Source organism: Sus scrofa, chromosome 6 (genome assembly GCF_054392235.1).
Source record: "Sus scrofa isolate SSC_HxYL_T2T_F1_AM1 chromosome 6, Sscrofa_HxYL_maternal_Yorkshire_Landrace_v2.0, whole genome shotgun sequence".
NCBI lineage: Eukaryota > Metazoa > Chordata > Mammalia > Artiodactyla > Suidae > Sus > Sus scrofa.
The window spans coordinates 147,963,249-147,986,621 of record NC_139388.1 but is presented as its reverse complement, the minus strand read 5'-3'; the positions used below and the strand labels follow the sequence as shown (position 1 = coordinate 147,986,621).

General features: G+C 37.4%; 1 protein-coding gene across 1 annotated transcript in view; it reads left to right on the top strand.

The window, feature by feature from the left end:
* LOC146402866 (uncharacterized) overlaps window positions 1–23,373 on the top strand; it is an 805,401-nt gene that overhangs the window by 613,512 nt on the left and 168,516 nt on the right. The window contains exon 8 of the mRNA XM_084965716.1: window positions 17,685–17,784. Within this exon, the coding sequence (XP_084821842.1) occupies window positions 17,685–17,784 (100 nt within the window). The remainder of the gene's footprint in view (window positions 1–17,684; window positions 17,785–23,373) is intronic.

The following is a 23,373-nucleotide window of genomic DNA, read 5'->3' as shown; positions in this document are numbered from 1 at the left end:
GTGGTGGATACTTAGGAGTTCATCTTATCAATATTCACATTTTATACACTCACAAAGAATATGTGTTCTTCAGTACTTTTTTTTTTAAAAGTAAAGATTATAATAAGCACCTACTTCATAAGGTTGCTAAGAAAATAAGAAAAGGTATTTAGAGTAGTGCCTGGGGAGCTTCCATTGTGGCGCATCAGAAATGAATCCGACTAGGAACCAGGAGGTTGCAGGTTCGATCCCTGTCCTCGCCCAGTGGGTTAAGGATCCGGCGTTGCTGTGAGCTGTGGCGTAATTCACAGATGTGGCTCAGACCCCACGTTGCTGTGGCTGTGGTGTAGGCTGGCACCTGCAACTCCGATTGGAAACCTCCATATGCCATGAGTGCAGCCCTGAAAAACCAAAAAAAAAAAAAAAAAAAGTGCCTGGAATATATTATTTAATGAATATATCATTATTATTATTATTATTGTAAAACATTAGAAGCATTGTAGGTATTTGATATAAGGTAGCTAATATTTTGAAACTATTGTCCCATGAATTGAGAGAGCATAGTCTGCATGGAGACTAGAATAGAAGAAAAGCATCCAAGGGAAGTTCTGAATCTCTGCTTGGTGGGATTGTCCATAAAGGTAGAGGCGGTTCATCACAATATGGTAGGTCTATTATACCAGGCTTTATGATAGCCTTGCTGTCATTCAAGTTTTCATAGAAACCCTACAGTTTCTCATACAGCTATTTTCAGGGGAATAGAATATGAAAATGAAATGGTATATAAATATTCTACTCTTTGGTTAGTTTTACCATGTTTTATATATTAATAGAGGAACATCTTATTTTATATCTCAATTTCTTATGAGCTCTATTAGTGGAAGTTTTAGCTTTCTCAATTCAGAGAGCATCAATAAAACTGTGCTTTAAGACCAATGAAGCAGAAGACTGGTTTCTGGATTACGATCCAGCCTTAGTGGTAAAGCCTGGACTGAGGAGGCGAGTAGACCCTTCTCAGATCAGTCCCTAACTACAAAAGATGGAAGGAAGGAGAGAAAAATATTTTGGTAAGAGACTGTGTTGGGTTCTTGACCAAATAACACCAAATAACAAATAAATGTTGTCTCTTGAGCTCATTTACATATATAGGAATGCCCACTGAGCATACTGTTCTGAATAAAATTTGAAGGCATTGTTCAGAGTGTAAAAGAGGTTAACCATGGAGAAAGGGAAGGCATGTGATAGCAAGTGTGCCATGATTTATGGGCTAGGGTTGATCACCAAACCAAAAGGGGAGTGACAATTTTATTTGTTTGTTGTAGAAAGATATAAAATGTCAAGACAAAAACTACAGCTATTATTAAAAAGGATGAGGATGAGACTTGGAAATATATGTCCCTTATAAATGCACAAGAGAGGTTTCCCAGGGAGTCTAGTGCTTATTCTGTGTACAACTTAAAGCATGAAATATAAAGTAAATTCATCTACTTCTGGTGTCTACGTTGAGAAATAAACAGAAGTAATCAATAAAACCGTACATCTAAGTATTATTTGTACATGAATGTGATTAGAGACTCTGGATTGAATGTCTGTGCTCTTAGGTTGGTCAGCATTATCAAAAGTGTGAAGTGATCACCAAGAACATTGGTAAAGTTTTTAATAAAGTGAGAGACATTGTGTTTTCTGATCATAATATGACAGTAGTTAAAATTAATTTCTCAAAAGCTAGAAAATTTGACAGAGTAAATAGAAGAAGGTCAAATTCCCATTAGAGCAGATGAATTGTTCTTAATGATAAGCAGGTTGATAATTAGGAGAAGAGGCTTGCTCTCTTCTCAGAATATCCAAGAGTGGTGTTAAAGAAGTATTTGTTCTGACACTTGTTAAAATGGAAAGACGCTTTTATTCTTGATAGGAGCAGGGACTACTGCAGTGGGGTTTTTCAGTGTGGGGAAACTGGATTTCTAAATACAGCAAGGAAAAGGGGGAATTTAGAGCTAAGGAGCAGGGTAGGGGTCTGTGGATGGCCAACTACTAAGAGGAGACATCTGGGGAAAGGGAAGATCTTAACTATACTGAGTGGACAGGATTCTTACTAAAACTGACTCTTGAAGACATGTCAAGGGTGGATCCTAGTCAGGCTCAGAGGAGCCTACCTAGAGTTTGGTCCAGGAGAGGGTTATTGTTAGTGATAACACTTGATAATAAATAATATGAAGAAAGCTTTAGGAGAAGGAATAAAACCCAAACTCTAAGACTTTATGTAGAAATTATGGGGAGTCCTTGCATAGAATTTTTAAATGTGAAGAAACTGGAGCAAAAACAATTCACACCACCAAGAGTAAATGAGGCAAGTATGAAAACTTCAAGTTGATGAGAAAAGAGAGAAGATAGGTAGATGAGAGATGGATGGATGGATGGATGGATGGATGGATAGATGGATAGATAGATAGATAGATAGATAGATAGATAGATAGATAGATAGATAGATAGATAGAATCACAGCAAAGATGGGCCCTCATTCAAAATTTTTGGATATCAAGACCAATAACCACTCACACATACACAAGTACACACCCCAAGAGGGTATGAAAAGCTTTATTCCCTATATAATCAGGCTTTTTGGAACAAAGATGTGGGTTTCCCAAGCTAATTGAAAAATGACAGAGCAAGAAAGCAGACTGACTTAGGGTTTTCATTGTGGCTGGGGCAAGAGTTCCCATGTTGCCAGGATGTTGTGTGGTCTAAATCTCCCAGCTGCACCAAAAGGCAGCTAGGCCTTCTCATAAGTTTGTCCAGATGTGGGGTCAAAGGGTGGGCCCTTTAGATGTGGCCATAAAAAGGAGGTAAAATATTTTTTGGACTGCAGTAAGAAGGTATTGAAGAATTTGGTACAAAGGAGTTATAAGATCTGATTTACACGTTCAGAAGCTCATTCCTTTGCTGCTCTGTTGAGAATGGAATATAGGGAACAAAGGCAAAAGCAGAGACATCAGTTGAAAGAATAATGCAACAATTCAGGTCATTTTTACTTGGCAAGTAGCAGTGAATCTGGTAGGGAGAGCTTAGATTGGGATATATTTTGAGAGTGAAACTAACAAGACTTGGTGACAGATTGCATTTAAAGAATGAGAAAAGAAAGGCTATGGGATATTTCCTAAGTGTAAAGCCTGGTCATCTGGGTAAATAGTGGTTCCATTTAATGAAATGGGGAAGACAGCTGTGGGAGGCAGCCTGCAGAGCTGTGTTTAGACATACTAAATTTCAGACACCAGCGACATCTAAGTGAAGATGTCAGCTAGGCATCTCGTTGAACTAGGGACAATACAGTAAGAGGTCCACACATTTTAAAGTTACCAGTGAGTGAAGATCCATCAAAAACTAAGGGTGATTTGGCAACACATATAAAAAGTCCCATACTTCTATATAATTATTATTTTTTAAATAAAACCCTTAGGATGAAGCTGAAACTTCCCCTCAGGTCCACTAGCCAACAAGTGGAGGAAACCTTTTGTGATGCTGTCCAACCTGATTGAGATCACTGCTAAGTTCTCTAAAACATCTGAGAATGGCTTCCAACCAAGCTTTGGCCACACTTTTAATGGCGTGTAGGCTGAAGATATAAGTGGCACAATGAAATAGGACATGTTGATAATAAAGCTAAGAGACAGAGATTTTGTGAAGTGGAGGCCACAAACCATACTTATCATTGACTACCTGATTTTTGAGAAGGATCTTGTTCACAGTCTGGCGGGGCGGGGGGCGGGGGCAGAAATGGGAAGATGTAGCTAAACAGAGAGCCATAAACTTAAGGTAAAAACATGCAAAGTGTTCAATAGGAGTAGTCTGAGAAGAATTTGGATTTTATGTTGTGTAAACTAGCATTTCTCTCTTTATGATTATATTATGCTCCTCAAGGGGGAGATGGTAGACTATATGAAATTAAAGTGACCACATCTTCATTTTATTCAGAACAATAAATTAAGAAAGGACATCATGTTCAGGTTGCCCTTGAAAAACTGGCTAGTAAACCCTCACAGTGAAAGTTGTTCACCTGCTGTCTTTCCTATGTGCATGCCACCCTCACATGCTTCCAGAACTGTCTTCTAGGAGAACAAATCGTATTTTATTTCTCCCATTTCTCAAAAACTTAATCAATCTCCTCCATTGTCTGGTATCAAACTGTTTTTCACACCAAGCATTCCACTCACTATGTCTCATGTGTATTCCTCTGGGTTCTCTTCTTATGTTCTGCCTTAACCTTTGAGAAACATTTTCCTACAAAATCCTTCACATCCTTCAAGACCCAGGTTAAATGTCTTCTCCTCTGAGAAGCTTTCTTTGGTCATATAAATATAGTGAGTCTTTGCTTCCTCTGTTTCTGTTCATTAAGTAACCTAGACTTCATGAGCAAGTACTATAGTTATTATATATAATATTGTATGTAACTTATAGTTATACATTACAGTTGTTAATATCTAATTTCCCAGTTATTCTCTGAGCACCTTGGGGCCAGACACTGTTTCATTCCATGTGTTGGTATTTTCACAGCCCTTAGCAGAATGCAATGGTTATTGTGTTCAAGAGAGGCTTGAAATCATGAACAATTTTATATCTGGTATAGGATTCTATTAATCTTAATTCTCTCTCTCTTTTTTTTTTTTTTTTTCTTTTTCGGCTGCCCCTTCAGCATATGGAAGTTGTTCCTGGACCAGGTATCGAATCTGAGCTGGAGCTGCATCCTATGCCACAGCTGCAACAATATCAGATCCTTAACCCACTGTGCCATAGTAGGAACTCCTATTAAACCTAATCTTTGATATTAATATTAATCATTTAAACACAATACAACCATAGGGGCTGAGGTTTTTTGTTTTGTTCTGTTTTGTTTTCCTAATTCCATTTTTTCCTGTTATCTACTTTTGGATTAAAATGAAATCCAGAAGTTTGGAGTAAGGCCTGGTCCTAAGTCTTTCCCATTACATAACATAAATGGGAATGATCATTTATATACATATAAGCACATATATTTAACATACATATATTTATATACATAATTTATATATGCATTCATATACATATATTTAACATAAATAAACATTACATAACAAAAATGGGAATGAGTAGAATCTAGGCTCCTAGGCATATAATGAGCAGAATCTGGCTCCTAGTCATATATCTGGGAATTTTTGAAGAAGCTTCTTCCTCTTTGTTGCATAATCAGGTTGCAATATCTAAAATTTTAGATTTGAATGCAAAGGTGATTTCCAAGGTGCACTGCACCAAATAACCTAGCTAATGAGCATTTATAAAGTTCTTGATGTCTCTGTGGAAAGATACTGTGAAAGAACAAGTGATTTTTCTTTATGGCTTCACTTCATTTCATTTCATTTATAGTTATTCATTCCAAAGCTAATAGGCTTTATCATTATTCTTATTCTCTGTGTTTAGCTTTATTAAAACAAACTGTTTTCCAGGAGAAAATTGTTTTAATGCTATTTTAGAACCCCATGTCACATAGAAATAAAACAGAATCAATCTGGTAAAATATAATCCTTCATTTTTCAAAAAATAAATTATCCATTGTTTCATTTTTATTGGCATTTCTGAAACGATTAGCCACTTTGGAACATTTTGAACTTGCTGGAATTTGATATGTCCATCAAGAAACCAGATGATAAACCATCTTTTTAAGAGAGACTGGGCAATTTCTCATTTTGTTTCTGTACATCATTGATACTATAAGCTATTGACTGCAGGTTTGTCCCTCATTGTGCCTCACTGTGAAGGCAAATTAGCTCCTGCAAAAAGCTGTCTAAGAAAAAAAGGAAAAAAGGAAATTACAAAAGTATCAATCATAATGCACAATCTCTCATTATTGCTGTGCTATTACTGGGCACGTTTATTGTTATGGACTTAACTGTGTTTTCCCCGAAATCATTCATGTTGCTTTCCTGACCCACAGTGTCTTAGAAAGTGACTCTATTTGAAGATAGGGCCGTTAAGGAGGTGATTAATTAAAATGAAGCCTTTAGAGTGAATCCTAATCCAATCTGACTGATATCCTTATAAGAAGAGGGAATTTGAACACACAAAGAGACATCAGTGACACAAGCAAATAGGGGAAAGCGCAGGTGAAGACCCAGAGAGAAAGCAGCCATCTGCAAGCCAAGGAGAGAGAGGCCTCAGAAGAAACCAAACCTGCCTATACCTGGATCTTGGACTCCTAGTTCCAGATCTGTTAGAAAATAAATTTAGGTTGCTTAAGCCACCTAGTTTGTGGTATTTTGTTACAGTAACCCTCACAAACTAAAGAATGTATTCTCCATGGAGGTGGAGGACCATCACTTGGAATAACACTCTTGGCCTCTCCATGGCCTGTCACTCCTCTCCATCTGCTTGGTGATTTGGGGGATAAGAACCTGGGAATGCTCAGCTTGACTCTACTCTGCCCTCTTCCTTCTTTAGATCTTTTCTTAGATCCGCCTGCCTCCACAGAGCCTGTGTTCCAGTCTGATGTTGGCCAGAATAGCTACTGGACATAAGCATCTCAGCTGTTCTTTCTTTGTCTTTGGAAGCTGCCTGCCTGTGTTGACCATGCTTTCTATTCTCATTCATTCCGCATCTTTAGTAGCAGTAGTCTCTGCCCCTGATGCACTTTTCCAGTGCTTCCAATGCCTGGATGTTTACATTTGTCTAATTCTGGGTTACACTTTTAAAAATCCCACTGTTAACCCAAACTTAAACCACTTAATTTGTGTGTTTTATACATATTTATTTTTTTATTAAAGTATAGTTGATTTACAATTCGTGCCAATTTCTGCTGTATAGCAAAATGACTAGGTCATACACACATATATATGTATACATTCTTTTTATAAATATTACTTTCCATCATGATCTATCTTAGGAGATTGGAAATACTTCCCTGTGCTATACAGCAGGACCTTGTTGTTTATCCATTCTAAATATGATATTGCATCTATTAATCCCAAACTCCCAGTCTATCCCACTCTCCCACACCATCCCCCTTGGCCACCAAAAGTCTGTTCTCTGTCTGTAAGTTTGTTTCTGTTTTGTAGATAGGTTCACCTGTGCCATATTTTAGATTCCACATGTAAGTGATATTATATGGTATTAGTCTTTCTGACTTACTTCATTTAGTATGAGAATCTCTAGTTCCATACATATTGCTGCAAATGGCATTATTTTATTCTTTTTATGGCTGAGCAGTATTCCGTTGCATATACGTACCAAATCTTCTTAACCCACTCAGTTGTCAACAGACATTTAAGTTGTTTCCATGTTTTGGCTATTGTGAATAGTGCTGCAATAAACATAAGAGGTCTATGCATCTTTTTGAATGAAAGTTTTGTCCAGATAGGTGCCTAGGAGTGGGATTGCTGAATCATATGGTAGTTCTATATTTAGTTTTCTGAAGTACTTCCATACTGTTTTCCATAGTGGTTGTACCAATTTACATTCCCACCAACAGTGTAGGAGGATTCCCTTTTATTCATATCCTCTCCAGATTTTGTTATTTGTAGACTTATTTTGATGGCTGTTCTGATTGGTGTGAGGTGGTACCTCACTGTAGTTTTGATTCATGTTTCTCTAATAATTAGCAATGTTGAGCATATTTTCATGTGCTTATTGGCCATCTGTATGTCTTCTTTGGAGAAATGTCTATTTAGGTCTTCTACTCATTTTTTGAGTGGATTGTTTTTTTGTTGTTGTTTCTATTGTTGAGTTACATGGGTTGTTTATGTTTTTTTTTTTGTTTTAATTTCTATTGCCTTGTCAGACTGACTTCAGAAAACTAACTGAAGTCAGAAAGAGAAAGACATATGGTATCACTTATATCTGGAATCTAATATACAGCACAAATGAAACTTTCCACAGAAAGGAAACTCATGGACTTGCAGAACAGACTTGTGGTTGCCAAGGGGAAGTTGGTGGGAGTGGGATGGACTGAGAGTCTGGGGTTAATAGATACAAACTAATTCATTTGGAGTGGATAAGCAATGAGATTCTGCTGTATAGCACAGGGAACTATATCTAGTCACTTGTGATGGAACATGATGGAGGATAATGTGAGAAAAAGAATATATATATGTGTGACTGGGTCACTTTGCTGTACAGTAGAAATTGACAGAACACTGTAAATCAACTATAAAGGAAAAAATAAAAATCATAAAAAAACAGAAAACATTTGTACAATTTTGTCAGAGAATGTTTTGCCTGTGTTCTCTTCTATAGTGTCATGTCTTATGTTTAAGTCTTTAAGCCATTTTGAGTTTGTTTTTGTGGATGATGTGAGAGTGTGTTCCATTTTGTTGACTTACATCCAACCTGCCCAGCACCACTTGCTGAAGAGACTTTTTTCCCATTTTATATTCTTGCTTCCTTTGTCAAATATTAATTAACTGTAGGTTTGTGGGTGTATTTCTGCACTCTCTTTTCTGTTCCTTTGGTGGTATGTCTGGTTTTGTACCAATACCACACTGTTCTGATTACTGTAGCTTTGTGGTATTGCCTGAAGTCTGGGTGAGTTTTGCCTCCTGCCTTCCCACCCCCACCCCCTCAGGTTTGCTTTGTCAATTCTGGGTCTTTTATGGTTCCATATACATTTTAGGATTATTTGTTCTAGTTCTGTGAACAATGTCATAGATAATTTGATAGGGATCACATTAAATCTGTAGATTGCTTTGGATAGTATGGTCATTTTAACAATATCACTTCTTCCAATCCAATATTGTGGGATGTCTTTCCATTCCTTTGAAGCCTTTTTAATTTTCTTTATTAATGTTTTATCATTCTCAACAGATACGTCTTTTTCCTCCTCTGTCAGGTTTATTCCTAGGTATTTTTTGGTGGGGTGGGGGTGCAATTTTAAAAGGTATTTTTTAAAAATTCCTTTTCTGATATTCCATTGTTCATATACAACAATGCAGGAGTTCCCGTCGTGGAGCAGTGGTTAACGAATCCGACTAGGAACCATGAGGTTGCGGGTTCGGTCCCTGCCCTTGCTCAGTGGGTTAACGATCCGGCGTTGCCGTGAGCTGTGGTGTAGGTTGCAGACGCGGCTCGGATCTTGCGTTGCTGTGGCTCTGGCGTATGCCGGTGGCTACAGCTCCGATTCGACCCCTAGCCTGGGAACCTCCATATGCTGCGGGAGCGGCCCAAGAAATAGCAACAACAACAACAACAAAAAGACAAAAGACATATACAACAATGCAACTGATTTCTGGATTTAATCTTGTATCCTGCATTTTGCTGAATTAGTTTATCAGATCAAGTAGTTTTTGTGTGGATGAGCTGTATTTTCAAGAGCATTTTAAGTCATTAATGAAGTTCATCTTTTATCTCTATCTGATATCCCTTTGTCTTCTCACTTTGCTTCCAATTCAAGTGGCTTAGAAAGGGAAATAATTCATTTACATGTTTAAAACTCAACATATAAACACCAAGTTAGAGTAATTATAGATTCTGCATCTCTTCATGGTATAATTTATTATAGACTAATTGATTATAGTTTAAAAGCTAGATGAGCCAGCACTTAGACTGCTGATAGGCACATTTTGGCACTTCTCAACTACAGATGATTGGTTGGCTGGTTTTGTTTAATTCGCCACCTACAAATCAAATTTCCAGTTTGTCCTTGGTCTTATTATTTTCATTTCTTACCTATCTTCTTGTTTGGGGGCATTTTATTAATTATTATATAATATAATATAATTATATGGTGATAAAAGTGGATTATCCACTTTTCAAGAAGATAAATAACAAGCTCAGGGAAAAGAAAGAGAGCCAGTTTCTGCTAGGATGTTTAATTTTAATGGAAAGGGAAATATTGGCTTAGCAGCGTTGTCAGATTGCCCAGGCTATAAAATTAATAAAATAATGATATTTATAAATAAAGTGCATTGAGTATATATTATATGTTAGTATGTATATATTATAGCAGAAATCTGCTAAGTACTGCACATGCATTATCTCACTTAATTCTTATACAACCTCATGATTAAAGGGAGATAGAGTGGTTAAATACCTTGCCCAATGTCACCCAGTTGGCAAACAGTGGAGGTGAAAATTGAACTTGGACTTTCTGACTCCAAAGCTGATGTGTTCACCACACTGCTTGCTCTGTGCCAGGAATAAACATTGAAAGCCACTTAGACTCTTTCAATAATAGGAAGACACAGAATCAGTTCAGGAAGTCATTTTTCCACCAGGAAAAGGAGACTAACTTTTGAAGCAATGACTTATTTTAAGTCACATAAAAAATAATTGGAAGAGTTTGAAATAATTAAAAAATACCTTCTCTCATTTTTTCCCAATAAGTCCACTAGAATTCCCTTATTTTCTGAAATAAAAAAAAATGGGGATTTTGTCATTGCTATAATTGCTTTAAGCAAGTTTGTGGCTCTTAAATCACATCCTTACAGCTCTTTAGAGAAAAACAAAAAGAGTCCAAATGATTTTGCCAGCAACATAATCTTTTAGTGTTTTAAGTTCTGAGGTAAACTGCCCTCAAAAACAAACACTAAAAATATGCTATTTAGCAAAACTAAACTTACACATGAGAGATAACTAAAGTTACCTAGCACAAGTAAGAGATCAAAGGGCCTATTTCTATTAAACTTTCTTTATAGAACAAAAATTCCCATTTGGTTCTTCTTTATTATAAATAAACTTTCTAAATATTAGCAGAGTTCCTTAATTGCCATTGCGATCATGTTCTTCTGCATTAAAATCTAAATCTGGATCATGTGAAAATAGCAGTGTAAGTAAAGTGAGTCTTATTTTATGTGCTAGATGAACTAAGTATAGTTCTACAAAATGCGTATTCTCTGATGAGTTGGTCACTCACAAAAAATGACCTCAAATGTGATACGAAGACCCTCCAAAACACATGCAGAGAAATTTAATGAGTATTAATGATATTCTAAAAGAGATGCTAGATTGTTAGTGGTGAGCAAGGATGCTTAGATCATGCTAATGTTAAAGCCTAACAGATTCCCTAAATGCCTTTCATGTTGATGCGAGATTCCTGTTTCCATGGCAACCTGCAGTGAGTTAAGAAGAGTACTGTTAAACTGTATTGCAATTTTGCTTAGTCTCTCTGAAAGAAAAATGTCAGAAGAAACCATTTCTCTATGCATGATTGTAATCAGAGATCCTCACCTCCAACCACAAGCTTCTGTTGTTGCTCCTAAAGAAGAAATTAAAGGCAGTAACTCAGAAATCTGTTTAATGACCTATTATGTTCTACATGAGCATGAGCCTCAGACCCTTTACTGGATCCAAGAATCACATTTGCAGCACATTAATGCTGGAAAATCTGTAGAAAGAGATCAAAACAGATAACGGTGCCAAATAATGAGCAGGAGAAATAATGAGGAAAGCATCTATGCCCTGATTCCTAGATGCTGCTTTTAAATTTATTAAAACAACTTCCTCTAGGGTAGTGCCTTACTGTCCTGTTTTTGAAGTTCTGCTATTCTTTGCATTTTGAAAGGAATGAGAATATAACGAATATTTCTGTTGTTCTGCAAGGAATCTAAATCAAAGCTCTGACAAGGGATATCCACCCACATGTTTGTTTCAGCTTTCCTAATTCATTCATTGTCTTGCTCAAAGCTCAAGACCAAAAGATTTGCCCAGAATGACAGAGGCAGCATGTCCATTGGCAATTATCCCAGACCCATTCAAGGGGGAAAATGCAACTGAAAATCAAAGATTCTGATTCAGGGCGTCTTTTATATGAAATAAAGTGATAGGAACACAGAGTCAGTTTTTAAAATCACATTTATTTAATGTCATAGAACACTGTAGCTAATGTTTATTGTATATCTACGTGCTCTGGGCACAATGCTCTATATGCATCATCTTCCTGATTGTCATAAAACTAAAAAAGATAGGATTATTAATATTACCTCCAGTTTTACAAATGAGAAAACAATCTATGTGAAATGCCTAAGGTCACCCTTATCTTAGCAAAATCTTAAAGCAATCAGAGGTAGACTCTGAGTCTGCCTACCGCCCCTTTAGTCATTCTTCTGCTGTCAAAAAATAGTAATACTAATATTAACAATAATAATATCTGTTGATCTAAATCTAGATTGATAGGTCAATAGATATATAAATGCAAATATCTTCAGGAGACACAACAGGAATTTAATGCAGTAAAGCAAGCTGGATGAGTGGAGAAACAATAGATACTGGCGAGGACTATGGCTAACTGGAGTTTGCATATCCCATCTAAAGGAAGGAGCTGCTGCTCAGCTCCCACTGATGTTTGTTGTATGGAAATAGAGGCTTAATGTGGTCACATTTTCTTACTTTTTCAAGACAACCCACTAATCCCAATTTGCATGTGCAATTTATGCATTTGTAAACATAAGTACAAACAGAAGTGCAAAAACCAAGAAAAAGATCTGCCCCAGTCTTCTTTATTGCTTTCTCCTTGTTAGGACTTAATCATCCTTCTCTCAAAAATAAAAATGATTTCAAGAGGAACCCCCACCCAATATACCAAGAATAAAATATAACAAGGAAGTAGGAGTGGTAGAATTTTAGGTGTTGGTGAACCTTTTTGATAAATACAGTGGAAAGGACAGGTACATAAATAACATTGAAAGGAAAATGCCCAGGTGTGATTTTGATTTCACTTACTGAACTTCTCATAGAAACTTGATGCTTTTCATTTTCTTCAGTGTTGTATTTTTCTATACCAAAAATTGAGGTAGAACAGAATTCTCTTTGCTCCTTAATTAAATGAAATAACATTAAAAAATCGTTCTATTATTTTCTTCCGTGTAATAGTGCAAGTGGCAAGTTTAATTTCATTGGACTGAATGACAGCAATAAACACACAGCAGAAATGAGTTATTTAGCTTTTCAAAGCTCCTGCTATTAAAGTTACTCAAGGTGTCAAGGTTAGGGAAAGCTTTAAGACACAGCTCCCACAGCAGCTGCCCCTTTTAGACAGCAAGCAAGAATAAAGCGGAAGTTTACAGCGGAAAATGTTTACTATTGATTTTCTTAATACATTTACTTTGGTTGATGGAAGGTCAAATAACATGACTATTTCTACATACAGAAAAAAAGAATATAGTCCCTGGTTCAGCTTAAATGACTCATTAAATAAACAATAAAATTCTCTCTCAAGGGAGAATATGGGTGTATATGTTCAAAACATGTCTTAGAGACTTTCTAAAGCAATGTTAATGCTATGTTAAATATCAATAAGTCATTTTGTTGGAATAGTGATGTTAGACCATTTCCACATAATTTTACTACAGCCATTAGCTGACCAAATAAATGACCTTAAATTACACAAAAGTGAAGATGATCATAGAAATAAATTTGAGTGCTCACAGTAGTCCAGCGACACATGCAATAATTCATAAATATGGCCCCCACAATGGTAGTTCAGAGATTCTTCTTTTCTGACTTTACAAAGCTGTGGGAGACTGTAAAGCAACCAAGCTCAACCAGTATTCTGGCAGCCAATCAGACCTAACTGAATTTTTGAAATGTAAGCACATGTGGATGGAAATAAAATTTGTTTTCTGGGAATCTGAATTTGAGGGTCATGACAGGGAATCAGAACAAACACCTGAATCTATGTTTCCCTTCATTTACACACTGTTAGGGGATACTTCCATTAACCACTTCATAATAATGATGGTGATAATATTAGACAATGATATATTTAGTTCTTATCAAGTACCAGGCATGGTGCTCTTTATATGTATATTCCCTCATTTAATGCACACAACAACTCTGAGAGATAGGGATTGTTATCTTTATGTCACAGAGTGGGAGACACATACCAAAAAGACTGAGTAACTCACTCAAGGGCAAAGCTGGACTACAGCAAAGATATGAAGCCACCCTTTTTCATGATAATGTCCTTACCACTCCAGTGTTATAACACTATTGTTATACTGCTGTATCCAGGGAATCCAGGACATAAGCGAATTTCTCTGGATGACAAAATGCAGGGTTCCAGAGAGCTAAACAAGTTGAGCAAGCCATTTCATCATTTGTGGTAGTCTCCTCATCTGTAAAATGGGAATAATGTCCTTGCATTGCCAACTCCACAGGATTATTGTGAAAATCAAAGAATCAAAGGGAAAATTGTATGTGAGAGCAATTTAAGCAGGAAAGACTGCTATCAAATACAAAGTATTGTTAATATGACATCTTTGGTTCATCCAGTCAATTAAGTGTAGGCGTATTTATTCTGGAGGGAGCAATAAATAAAATTCCTTTTCTTTTACTTATGATCTGACTCACCAGAGACAAACAAAAGAGCTAGGCAAGTATCAATCGAAATATGAGCATGAGAATATGATGTCTTAGTGGTGTGTAACAATAGAATTCCTAATCTTGCCCACACCTTATTCTAGACCTTTGAATAGACAAACAAAGAAACAAGTTTACTGGAAATTCTCATAATCTTCATCGGCAACATACTGTCCTGGAGAGAACAGGGTAGAAAGATAGGAAATCCCCATGTTTAAAACTTTTGATTAGATGAGCTCCACCAGGTATAAAATCATAGACACTGCTCTTCCTTACCAACTCCTTCTGGGAATAGTAAGAGATAAGATGAATGGGGGTGGGGATGGGGAGGTGGAAAGGAGATTAAGGATAGGCCTTGCTAAGTCACTTCAGATGGGTAGTCGAGAACCACCTTAAAGTAACCTGAATGTCAACTGCTAAGATTGTTGTGGAATTGTAGGCCATTATCTCAGGCTATATAAAAATGAGTAATAAACACTAAAATCTGACCAAAGCAAATTCTGAGATCATTATGTTTAGAACTATAAAAATATTCTGCTTATGTTAAAACTTCCCAAGCTGTGTTGTTCAGTTTGCCCTGAGGTCTTCATCAATTAAATATGTTGGTATTTATTGTGCATCTTCATTCCCCCTTTCTAAAAAATTTTTTTCTCTTCTCCAAACATAGTTAAAGAATATCTTATGAATAAGGATGAATGGAAACCTACTTTACTGAGGAAGAATAGCAGAATATGCTATCCCCAACTATATTACTTTGGCATAAGGATTATTTTGAACTAAAGTCAATTGAGAAGAAGGAGATATGAGGAAAGCTCTCTGCTCTCCCCTTATTTACCTAAAAATAGGACACAAATTTGTAAAGTTGTCCCCCTTTCCCCTCTATATAGGGAAGGACCAAAGTTAATCGTTGGATCAAATCTAAACCCTTATTAGCCCAAAGGTACAACATAACAAAGCTTGCTAAAACTAGCCCTTACCCGCCATTAGTTTTTCCATATATTTGCCTTTCCGCATTTGCTGCCCCTAAAAACTACAAGCCTTTTTTGTTGTTTGAGCACTTCTCTAAAATTATTTTGTTAAGATGTTCTAAAAACTCAAGTTCTATCCCCCTTGTGAGTCACTCATCCTGAGTGCTCCCTTGTGTATGCTTGTGATGCACATGCTATCACACTCCTGTTTATTTTCCTCTTTGTCATCTGTTTTCTGTTAGTATAATTTATAGGACCCCAGCCAAGGAGCCTAAGACTTTTTCAGGAAAAGACTTTTTTCCTCTCCTACAGGGAGATCCCCTTAGAAAATTTTTGACTCAAAATATCCCAGAATAGTGGCCACTCTAAATCTGGTCCTATCCTTTCTTTCGAGCCTCACTTTCTAAATTGCATCCCCACAGAGACAACCTAACACACGATTTAAGCCCACAGCACATTACACTTCCCTCTTACCCCAGAACTCCAAGCTCTTTTGTACATCCAGGCCTTTGAATCCAGTTTTCTCTGCCCAACATACCGTAATGTCTCTTCATTGAACATTGAATTTCTGCTCATTTTTCAAGATGGAGCCTAAAGGTCACTGCTTCCACAGAGATTACCTGACCATCCAGGCAGAGTGATCCTCTCTACCCCTCAAACTCTTTGTTCATGTCTCATGTCACTCACCTGATCGCATGTATAGCAGTGTGTCCTAGAGTCCAAACTAAATAAGGCAGTACACATTATTAGTGGGCAGGTGGCCACGGTTTGCCCGAATATTTTACATGAGACTTTGTATGTTTTTTGGCTAAAGGACAAGAGAAAGGTTTGTTTTGTTTGTGTTTCATCTGTTTGTTTTAAGCTCTTAAGAGACAGACACAGAAATGGAAAACAATGAAGCATATGTTCCTGCCTAATCCTTTGGATGCATAGTTGGCTTTTTTTAGAGAAAGGAGAGCCACAGCAGGGATACCATTTTTCTGAGAGTCTCTGAGACCTTGAGTACCACCGGGCTATATGTTACAGAATACCCTATTAATGAAACCCTAATAGGTAACTCATAATTTGAGCCAGGGTGATTTGCCAGCCTCACAAAGAAGAGGAGTAGCTTAGAGCCACTGTCAAAAGTGGTCCTAGTGAAGTTCTCACTAGCAATTTAATGAGAACAAGATCATGTTCCTTCTCACCTCTTGTGGCTCTCCGAATCAGTGTCCACCGTAAAGCCCCTGTAGCTAATGGATCTGTTAATGTATCAGAAAAAGCAGCCACTGGCTATTTTTAGAAATTTTGGGGGGGTATTTTTCAAAAGGTGGGAAGACCCTAAATGAGAATCTTGGGAAAAGGGTAAGACTGGGAGTCTTTAAGATACTGACTTCCATATTCTTTAGAGCATGAAAGCCTTCGCCTATAATTAAGAAGCTTTGACCTCCTATATGATTGCCGTTCTAATTGTCTCCTTGCATGTCTATATATTCCTATATACTGTGCAGTTCTTCTGATCAGAAACAATGCTTTGATAACAAATTTATTGCCCCTCAGCCAGTAGGCACTCCATGTATTATTTTTGAATAAAAGAGTGAATGGATATAGATTCAGTCAAAGCACAGAACTGATTGTTGCTTTCAGCAAGTATTGTTCACAACCACACATACTTTTTTTTTTTAACGTATCATAAATCCTTGTAAAGTTTCCTAGAATCATGGAAAAACAAAGGGAAATTGAGAGAACTCTTAGACTTGAACTTTTTTCCAAAGAAAAGCGATATAAACTAATCTCCATTCATATTTTATAGGCCATATGAATGTTCTCCACCATTAAAGGTGCTCCTTCCCAAGAATAAGAGTAGCATAGCAGTTGAAAGTACAGCTTTAGAGTCAAATTGCCTGGGCTGTGTCTTCGATCTGTCACTCTTGAGCTGTGTAACCTTGTTTCAGTTCTCTCACTTGTATAATGGTAAAAATAATAAGACCTACCTTGTGGGATTGTGATGAGTTGTACATAGTTATTATTAAAGGGTTGATGACCGTTCCTGGCACATGGTAAGTATTCAGCAAATCTTAGCCGGAGTTGATATTTATTTGCTGGACACTGTTTCACTTAGTATGGTCTTGGCTTGCCTCAGAGCTAGTAATTCCAGCCATGTACTCAGGCTTGGGTTTTCTTTACTTCAGTGTTACTTTTGTAATATCGACATTAGGACCCAATTGGCATGCTGAACATCAGCTCCCCCCCCCCCCCCCCCCGTCCCGACAAAAAAAGTGTCACATTTTTTTGGTAGGCGGATGTTTTAAAATACCTACCATGTATTGCAGCCACATTCCTGGCCTTGTTAAAAACAAACAAACAAACAAACAAACAAATAAATAAAGGCAATGCTTTCTCAAACTTTATCCTTTTCTTTTCTCTTTCATTTTAACACAGCTCCTACCGCTTGCAGTTATTGGCCTCCTACGGAGAGACTGTTTTCCTGGTGATGCATGTACTCACACAGTTGCAAGCCCACAAATTGACCGATCAGTAGGTGAGAACAACTCGTTCTGATCTGACCATTACTTTGCTCCAGAGAATTGCAATTAGAACTCTAACTACTGCCATAGGAGAGAACTCCTGGGGAAAAGGTTACAAAGAAAGGGCATGGAGGTACTTAGGAAACCCATGAAGTCATAATTAAAAATGAAGATTTGTGTTTAGAAAACAGATAAGTCAGAACAGTTTCTGCTCACTGGCTTTGTGCCCATTTCTTCCACAGTTAGCATGGGTTGCTGTTGTTCTGATGGATCACATTTTAGTAATCGCAGTGTCAGTCCATTTAAAACACCTCACTGTGAATCAGACTGAGGTGGCCATGAACTCAGCTTAAGTCATTGCATTCTGAAAAAGTCAGGCACAATAAACACTGGCTTTGTAGAAGATTAGGGAAGTATAGAATCTGGATTTCAATGGAGGCAAAATGAGTGTGCCCAGTTTTGCAAGTGAAATTGCCATGTTCGTTAGTCACATTTGTGTATTGCTTTTTCCTCTACAGAGCATGAATGCTAAGAGATAGAATCCAAACTCCATTTTTGTTCTAAGTCAGCCTTGTTTGCCATATTACTGAGACTAATTTCTCTTTATCAGGCTATATTTACAATATTTCCATGAGTCACAGGATATAACAGACTCTCATTATTATAGGTTTTACGGTGAGGCTGTGTTGGAAGGGGCCCTAAAGAAACTTTGGAACATTTGGAAAGAGATGTTTGTCTTTTGCTGCATGACTAGGTTTCCTTCTCAGATTCTGATCATATCACTTTGATGTTTTTGAGACTTCAGTGGTTTGCCATTTCCATAAGGATAGACCTGAAAGATTTTAGTTAAATTTGAATCTTAGATAAACAATAAGTGCTTTTTTTAGTTAAGTGTGTCCCATATATTGCGAATGTTGCATGGGACATACTCGTATTAAAAAATACTTTTTTAAAAAATCTGGAATTCAAATTAAACTAAGAATAGTATATATTGATATATGCTTTTCTTTCTGTGGTTGCATTTGTGGCATATGGGAGTTCCCAGGCCAGGGGCTGAATAGGAGCTGCAGCTGTGGCCTATGCTCAGACTGAGCAGAATAAGAAATCGGGTGATTGGAATGAAAGAATTGTGCATTCTATTTGGTTTTAACTCATAAAGAAAAAAGGGGTATAACCCTTTTATCTTTTTTGTATCCATGTTCTTCATAATAGGAAATAGTTTTTAATTCAAATTTGGGACTTCTTTAGGATTGTTTTTAGGGAGCATATCTAGCTGTAAATGAGGATGGAACACTGAATAAAGCTTCAGTCACGAGATCTTATTAGACATGCCCTTCTTCCCCATCTGGCATATGCAGAACCGCTCATTTCTGCTTCCCTTCTAACGCCCTGGCATTCAGGGCTATGTTGTGTGTTTTGTCGAGTAATGTTGGCCCCACTCTTTTCTTGTGAACAGACATCTTTGTCTTGTGTCATAGTGGTCATTGGCACTTCTACTTGTGGTGAAAGTTATTTGACCCTTGAAGCCTCTTTTCTACATATGTGTATGCTGGAGAATTGCCATGCAGTTTTCTGTATTGTAAATACTACTAATGCCTCTGAACATGAGCTACATGGGATTAGTAAAAAGCAAAACCCTTGCCACCTGCTCTTCAACGCCTTGCCTTTCCAGCCTCCTTTAAAGAAGCAACCTGATGTTCTAAAAACTCAATCCTCTTTTTCTGTTCTTTCCATTTTATCTTCCTTATTGATTCAGAAATATCATTTTTTTTTCAATTCATTTTAATATTTTTAAATTTGGGGTTTTTTTCCATGTTTACTATTCTGATTTTAAGAAATAAGCATGTTTTGTAATTATCCTTCCCTCCTTGATTTGCTCAGCAGTTTTGACTTCTAAAGCCTGAGTAGTATGGATACATTCTTTCCTAATTCAAGAGTTTGCAAAAAATTCATAGAGTTTTTTATGTCAATCTAAGAAGAAGCCAGATTCTCCATTCATCTCAAAGTATTAATTAGCTCTTAATTAAGAAAATTAACATGCTTCTGTGATCAATACCAAGGTATGACTCTCAGTAATGTAAAAACTACTACAACAAGGCTTATATAACCAGTAAATCAGAGCACTAACCTGAGACAACTTGTTAGTGGGAAGATGACCCCAGAGCCTATAGATAACTTACATGAGCCATGATATGTTCCCCACTTAATCCTGGACCATGATCTATATAGGGAAGGATGGAACTTGGGGTATATGAGCTGACATTTCTTCCCAATGCCTATAGCACAAAACACACACTAGTGTTTGGTAGCCCTCACTGAGATTAGCTGTCGTTAGAATTTAAAAACTCAATCTATGATCTTTACTGAAACTCAGGAAATACATGAAAAAAAATTATTTTGCCCAGCTGGAACTGAAAAAGCCAGTTCATGAAGTTCTGCCTATTTTAAGGTGAGGTTTAGCTAGGATGAGCGTATATTCTCTTTCCTCTATGATCTGATCCCTATGTGTCTTCATAAATCACATCAAAGTCATTCACAAAGGCCTGTACAGTCCCTGGTTATTGAAATACCCCGAGTGTTACCATCTTCAGTAACCAAAGGCAAAGCACCGCAGAGATAAACTTCCTAAAGCACTTGCAAATTTCAATACCTCCTCATTTTAAGTCAAAACCTTCAATCTCTCTATTAGTGGATTAATTTGATTCTTAAATTAAGCCAAATAATAACATCTACTTTAACAGATATTTGTCAAATCCTCTAAGATGGTTGGGTATAAGGGACATTATAAATAACATGCTCCTTTTTTCCTACTAATTTTAGAATTTTTTGAGAAATTAGGCTCAGGGCAGATGGATGGATATGAAAATAGCAACTCGTATTTGGGTCCATAAAGCTAATGCGAGAATATGGTTTAGCTCTGATACTGAAGTCTGAATTTTCACCATTTCTGGCTTTCCCCCTGCAGGGCCACAGTCCCTCTGCAGAACTATCTCCCTGGGGAAATGATGATCCTGAGATACACAATCCCTTGAGGCTCTTTTCTCAAAAGAGAGAAGCCGGAGGGTTTGAGAGGGCTCAGTTTCCCCCTGCAATTCACCATTCAGTCAGGTATTCTGTCATTGGGGAGAATGTCAGTTGAGGTTGAGGGGGCAGAGAAAAAATGGAAATGGGAATCCCTGGTCCCACCTTCCTGGCCTAAGTCAGTGCTCCTTCTTGTGAATTTTATAGCAACTCTCCTTTTCATTTGATTTGTCTTATGATAGAGAACAACCTTGAAGGCAGGGATTCCTTTTGCTATAATTGTCTATGTATCCTTGGCACCTGGCACAATGCTGGCACTCAGTAAGTAATTGCTGAAAGAATAAATGACTGCATGGGCTCACTAGTGTGGAATTCTGGGTTAGCACATTGTTCAACCAACCTGGTCACTGCAACTGGCAAAGGTATTACCTGGAGATCCAGATGGAAGATTCCTTCTTCTCTCTTTCTGTTGCACAGGAATAACTTGTCTCTGGTATAAAGATATTCACCATGTCACTATCCCCTGCATGCCCTATTTCTGGCAATGCAGTATCATTGACTTGCCCCAGGGACCCATCAGTCATTCCTCTCTTCTCATCCTGTGCAGTGGCAGCAGGATAATATTCTGGGTATCTATCCCCTGAGACAACTGAAAAGTTCTCAGAAACATAGCCTCCTCATAGAATGACAGGTTAACTGGGTATCTTCAATTAAAGAACATTGCATACCATGCTGATTTTATTTTATTTTTCCTAGCTTCTGTTTTTAATGGAAGGCTGTAACTCAAAAACTTTCACATTGGTGACCACATGATCTAGAAGTAAGTTTTTAATAAGCATAAACACTTTTAAGGGAAATGATGTTGATCACAAAGCCTGCTTCTTTGTTCTAATTTCATGAGGAGGTAGGTGCTAGAATCAAAAACATGTGGGAAGAAAAATTGAATAATATCTACAAGAAACCCCTATATCCTTTCAAAGAACTAGAAGTGAAATCTTTAGTAGAAAGATTAAATAAATCAAACATAAAATTGGATGGAGGCCATTTGCTCTATCTTACCCAGCAGCTGGTATGATACAACTGAGGTTAAATGAAAAAAATGGACAATCCTGCATAAAAATTACTGTCGCATATAATACACTTATTGTACATAAGACATGGCACTTTATACTTATTGAACATGATGTCAATTATCTGTGATAATTATAAAGCAATTCTTGTTGTATAAATGATAAAATTGAGTCTTAAAAAGGTAATCTAATCACTCAAGGTCACAAAACTAGTGTACATCAAGATTGGAACATAGCTCGGTCTGTTTCTGGAGCCCCTGTTCATTACCAATAAGCTATGATGAGTCCTTTACAAAGAGGAAATTATGGAGTGATTGGATTGGCTGTGGTTTAGGGTGTAAGAAGGAACACCAGAAGAAGGGTCCCCCAAAAGTTCATACATTATCCTTTTGTTTACTGGTAAGGGTGAGTTCCAGCAGAAATAGAGTATGTAACAGCTACAATTTTCTCTGCCATTAGACCCTTAAGGAATAGGCATGGAGGCAGTGGAAAGCTGTACAAATATTTGGAGTAGAGCCTGATGCTAAAGGGACTTGTAAGCAGTGGATGAAATGAGAACCAGAAGCTCTAAGGAAAAATAATCCAAATAAAAATGTTCTTGCAGATGGTCAGTCCTGGGGGCTCCTGCATCAGAGTCCTGACCTGGTCCTGTGAGTCTTCCTTGGTGGCCAAATGGCACTAATGACACTGGGGTGGGTTGAGCAGGGTCAGCTGGCCTGGGAGAGGGTTGAGTTTAAAATATAAACAGTGTTTCTGAGTTCCCATAATAAGTACTATCTGCTAATGAAGTTATGTACACACTGTCTAACATTAGCATACCTAATTTCCACAAAATAAAAGCTGTCCTTTTTAACTTATTTATTTTCTTTTTTTGATATTTCTTAGCTCTTGAGGATATTTGGCACACACAGAACCATGTCCATAGTTAAAAAATAATTTTTCTGAGTTTCTTTTCTAAGTTGTAATTTAATTATATACATGGTCATAAAAGAGAGACCGGATCCAAGTGAATGCATTTGACAACAATGGCACATAAAACTACAGGCCAAGCAGGAGTCCACCCAAAGGAGGCACAGAGCAGGAAGAAGTTTAGATTTCTTTCTTTTTTTTTTTTTTTTTTTGTCTTTTTGCCATTTCTTGGGCCGCTTCCGCGGCATATGGAGGTTCCCAGGCTAGGGGTCGAATTGGAGCTGTAGCCACCGGCCTACGCCAGAGCCACAGCAACGCAAGATCCGAGCCGCGTCTGCAACCTACACCACAGCTCACGGCAACGCCGGATCCTTAACCCACTGAGCAAGGCCATGGATCGAACCCGCAACCTCATGGTTCCTAGTCGGATTCATTAACCACTGCGCCACGACGGGAACTCCAGATTTCTTTATTCAACATACTGAGACAACCACATGGATTTTTTTTTCTTTTTTTTGAAAAAGTCATCTTCATAGCATCAGACTCGAGACAGGCATTTTAGCATAACTCCTGATCACACTTAGAAATATTTCATGGGAGTTC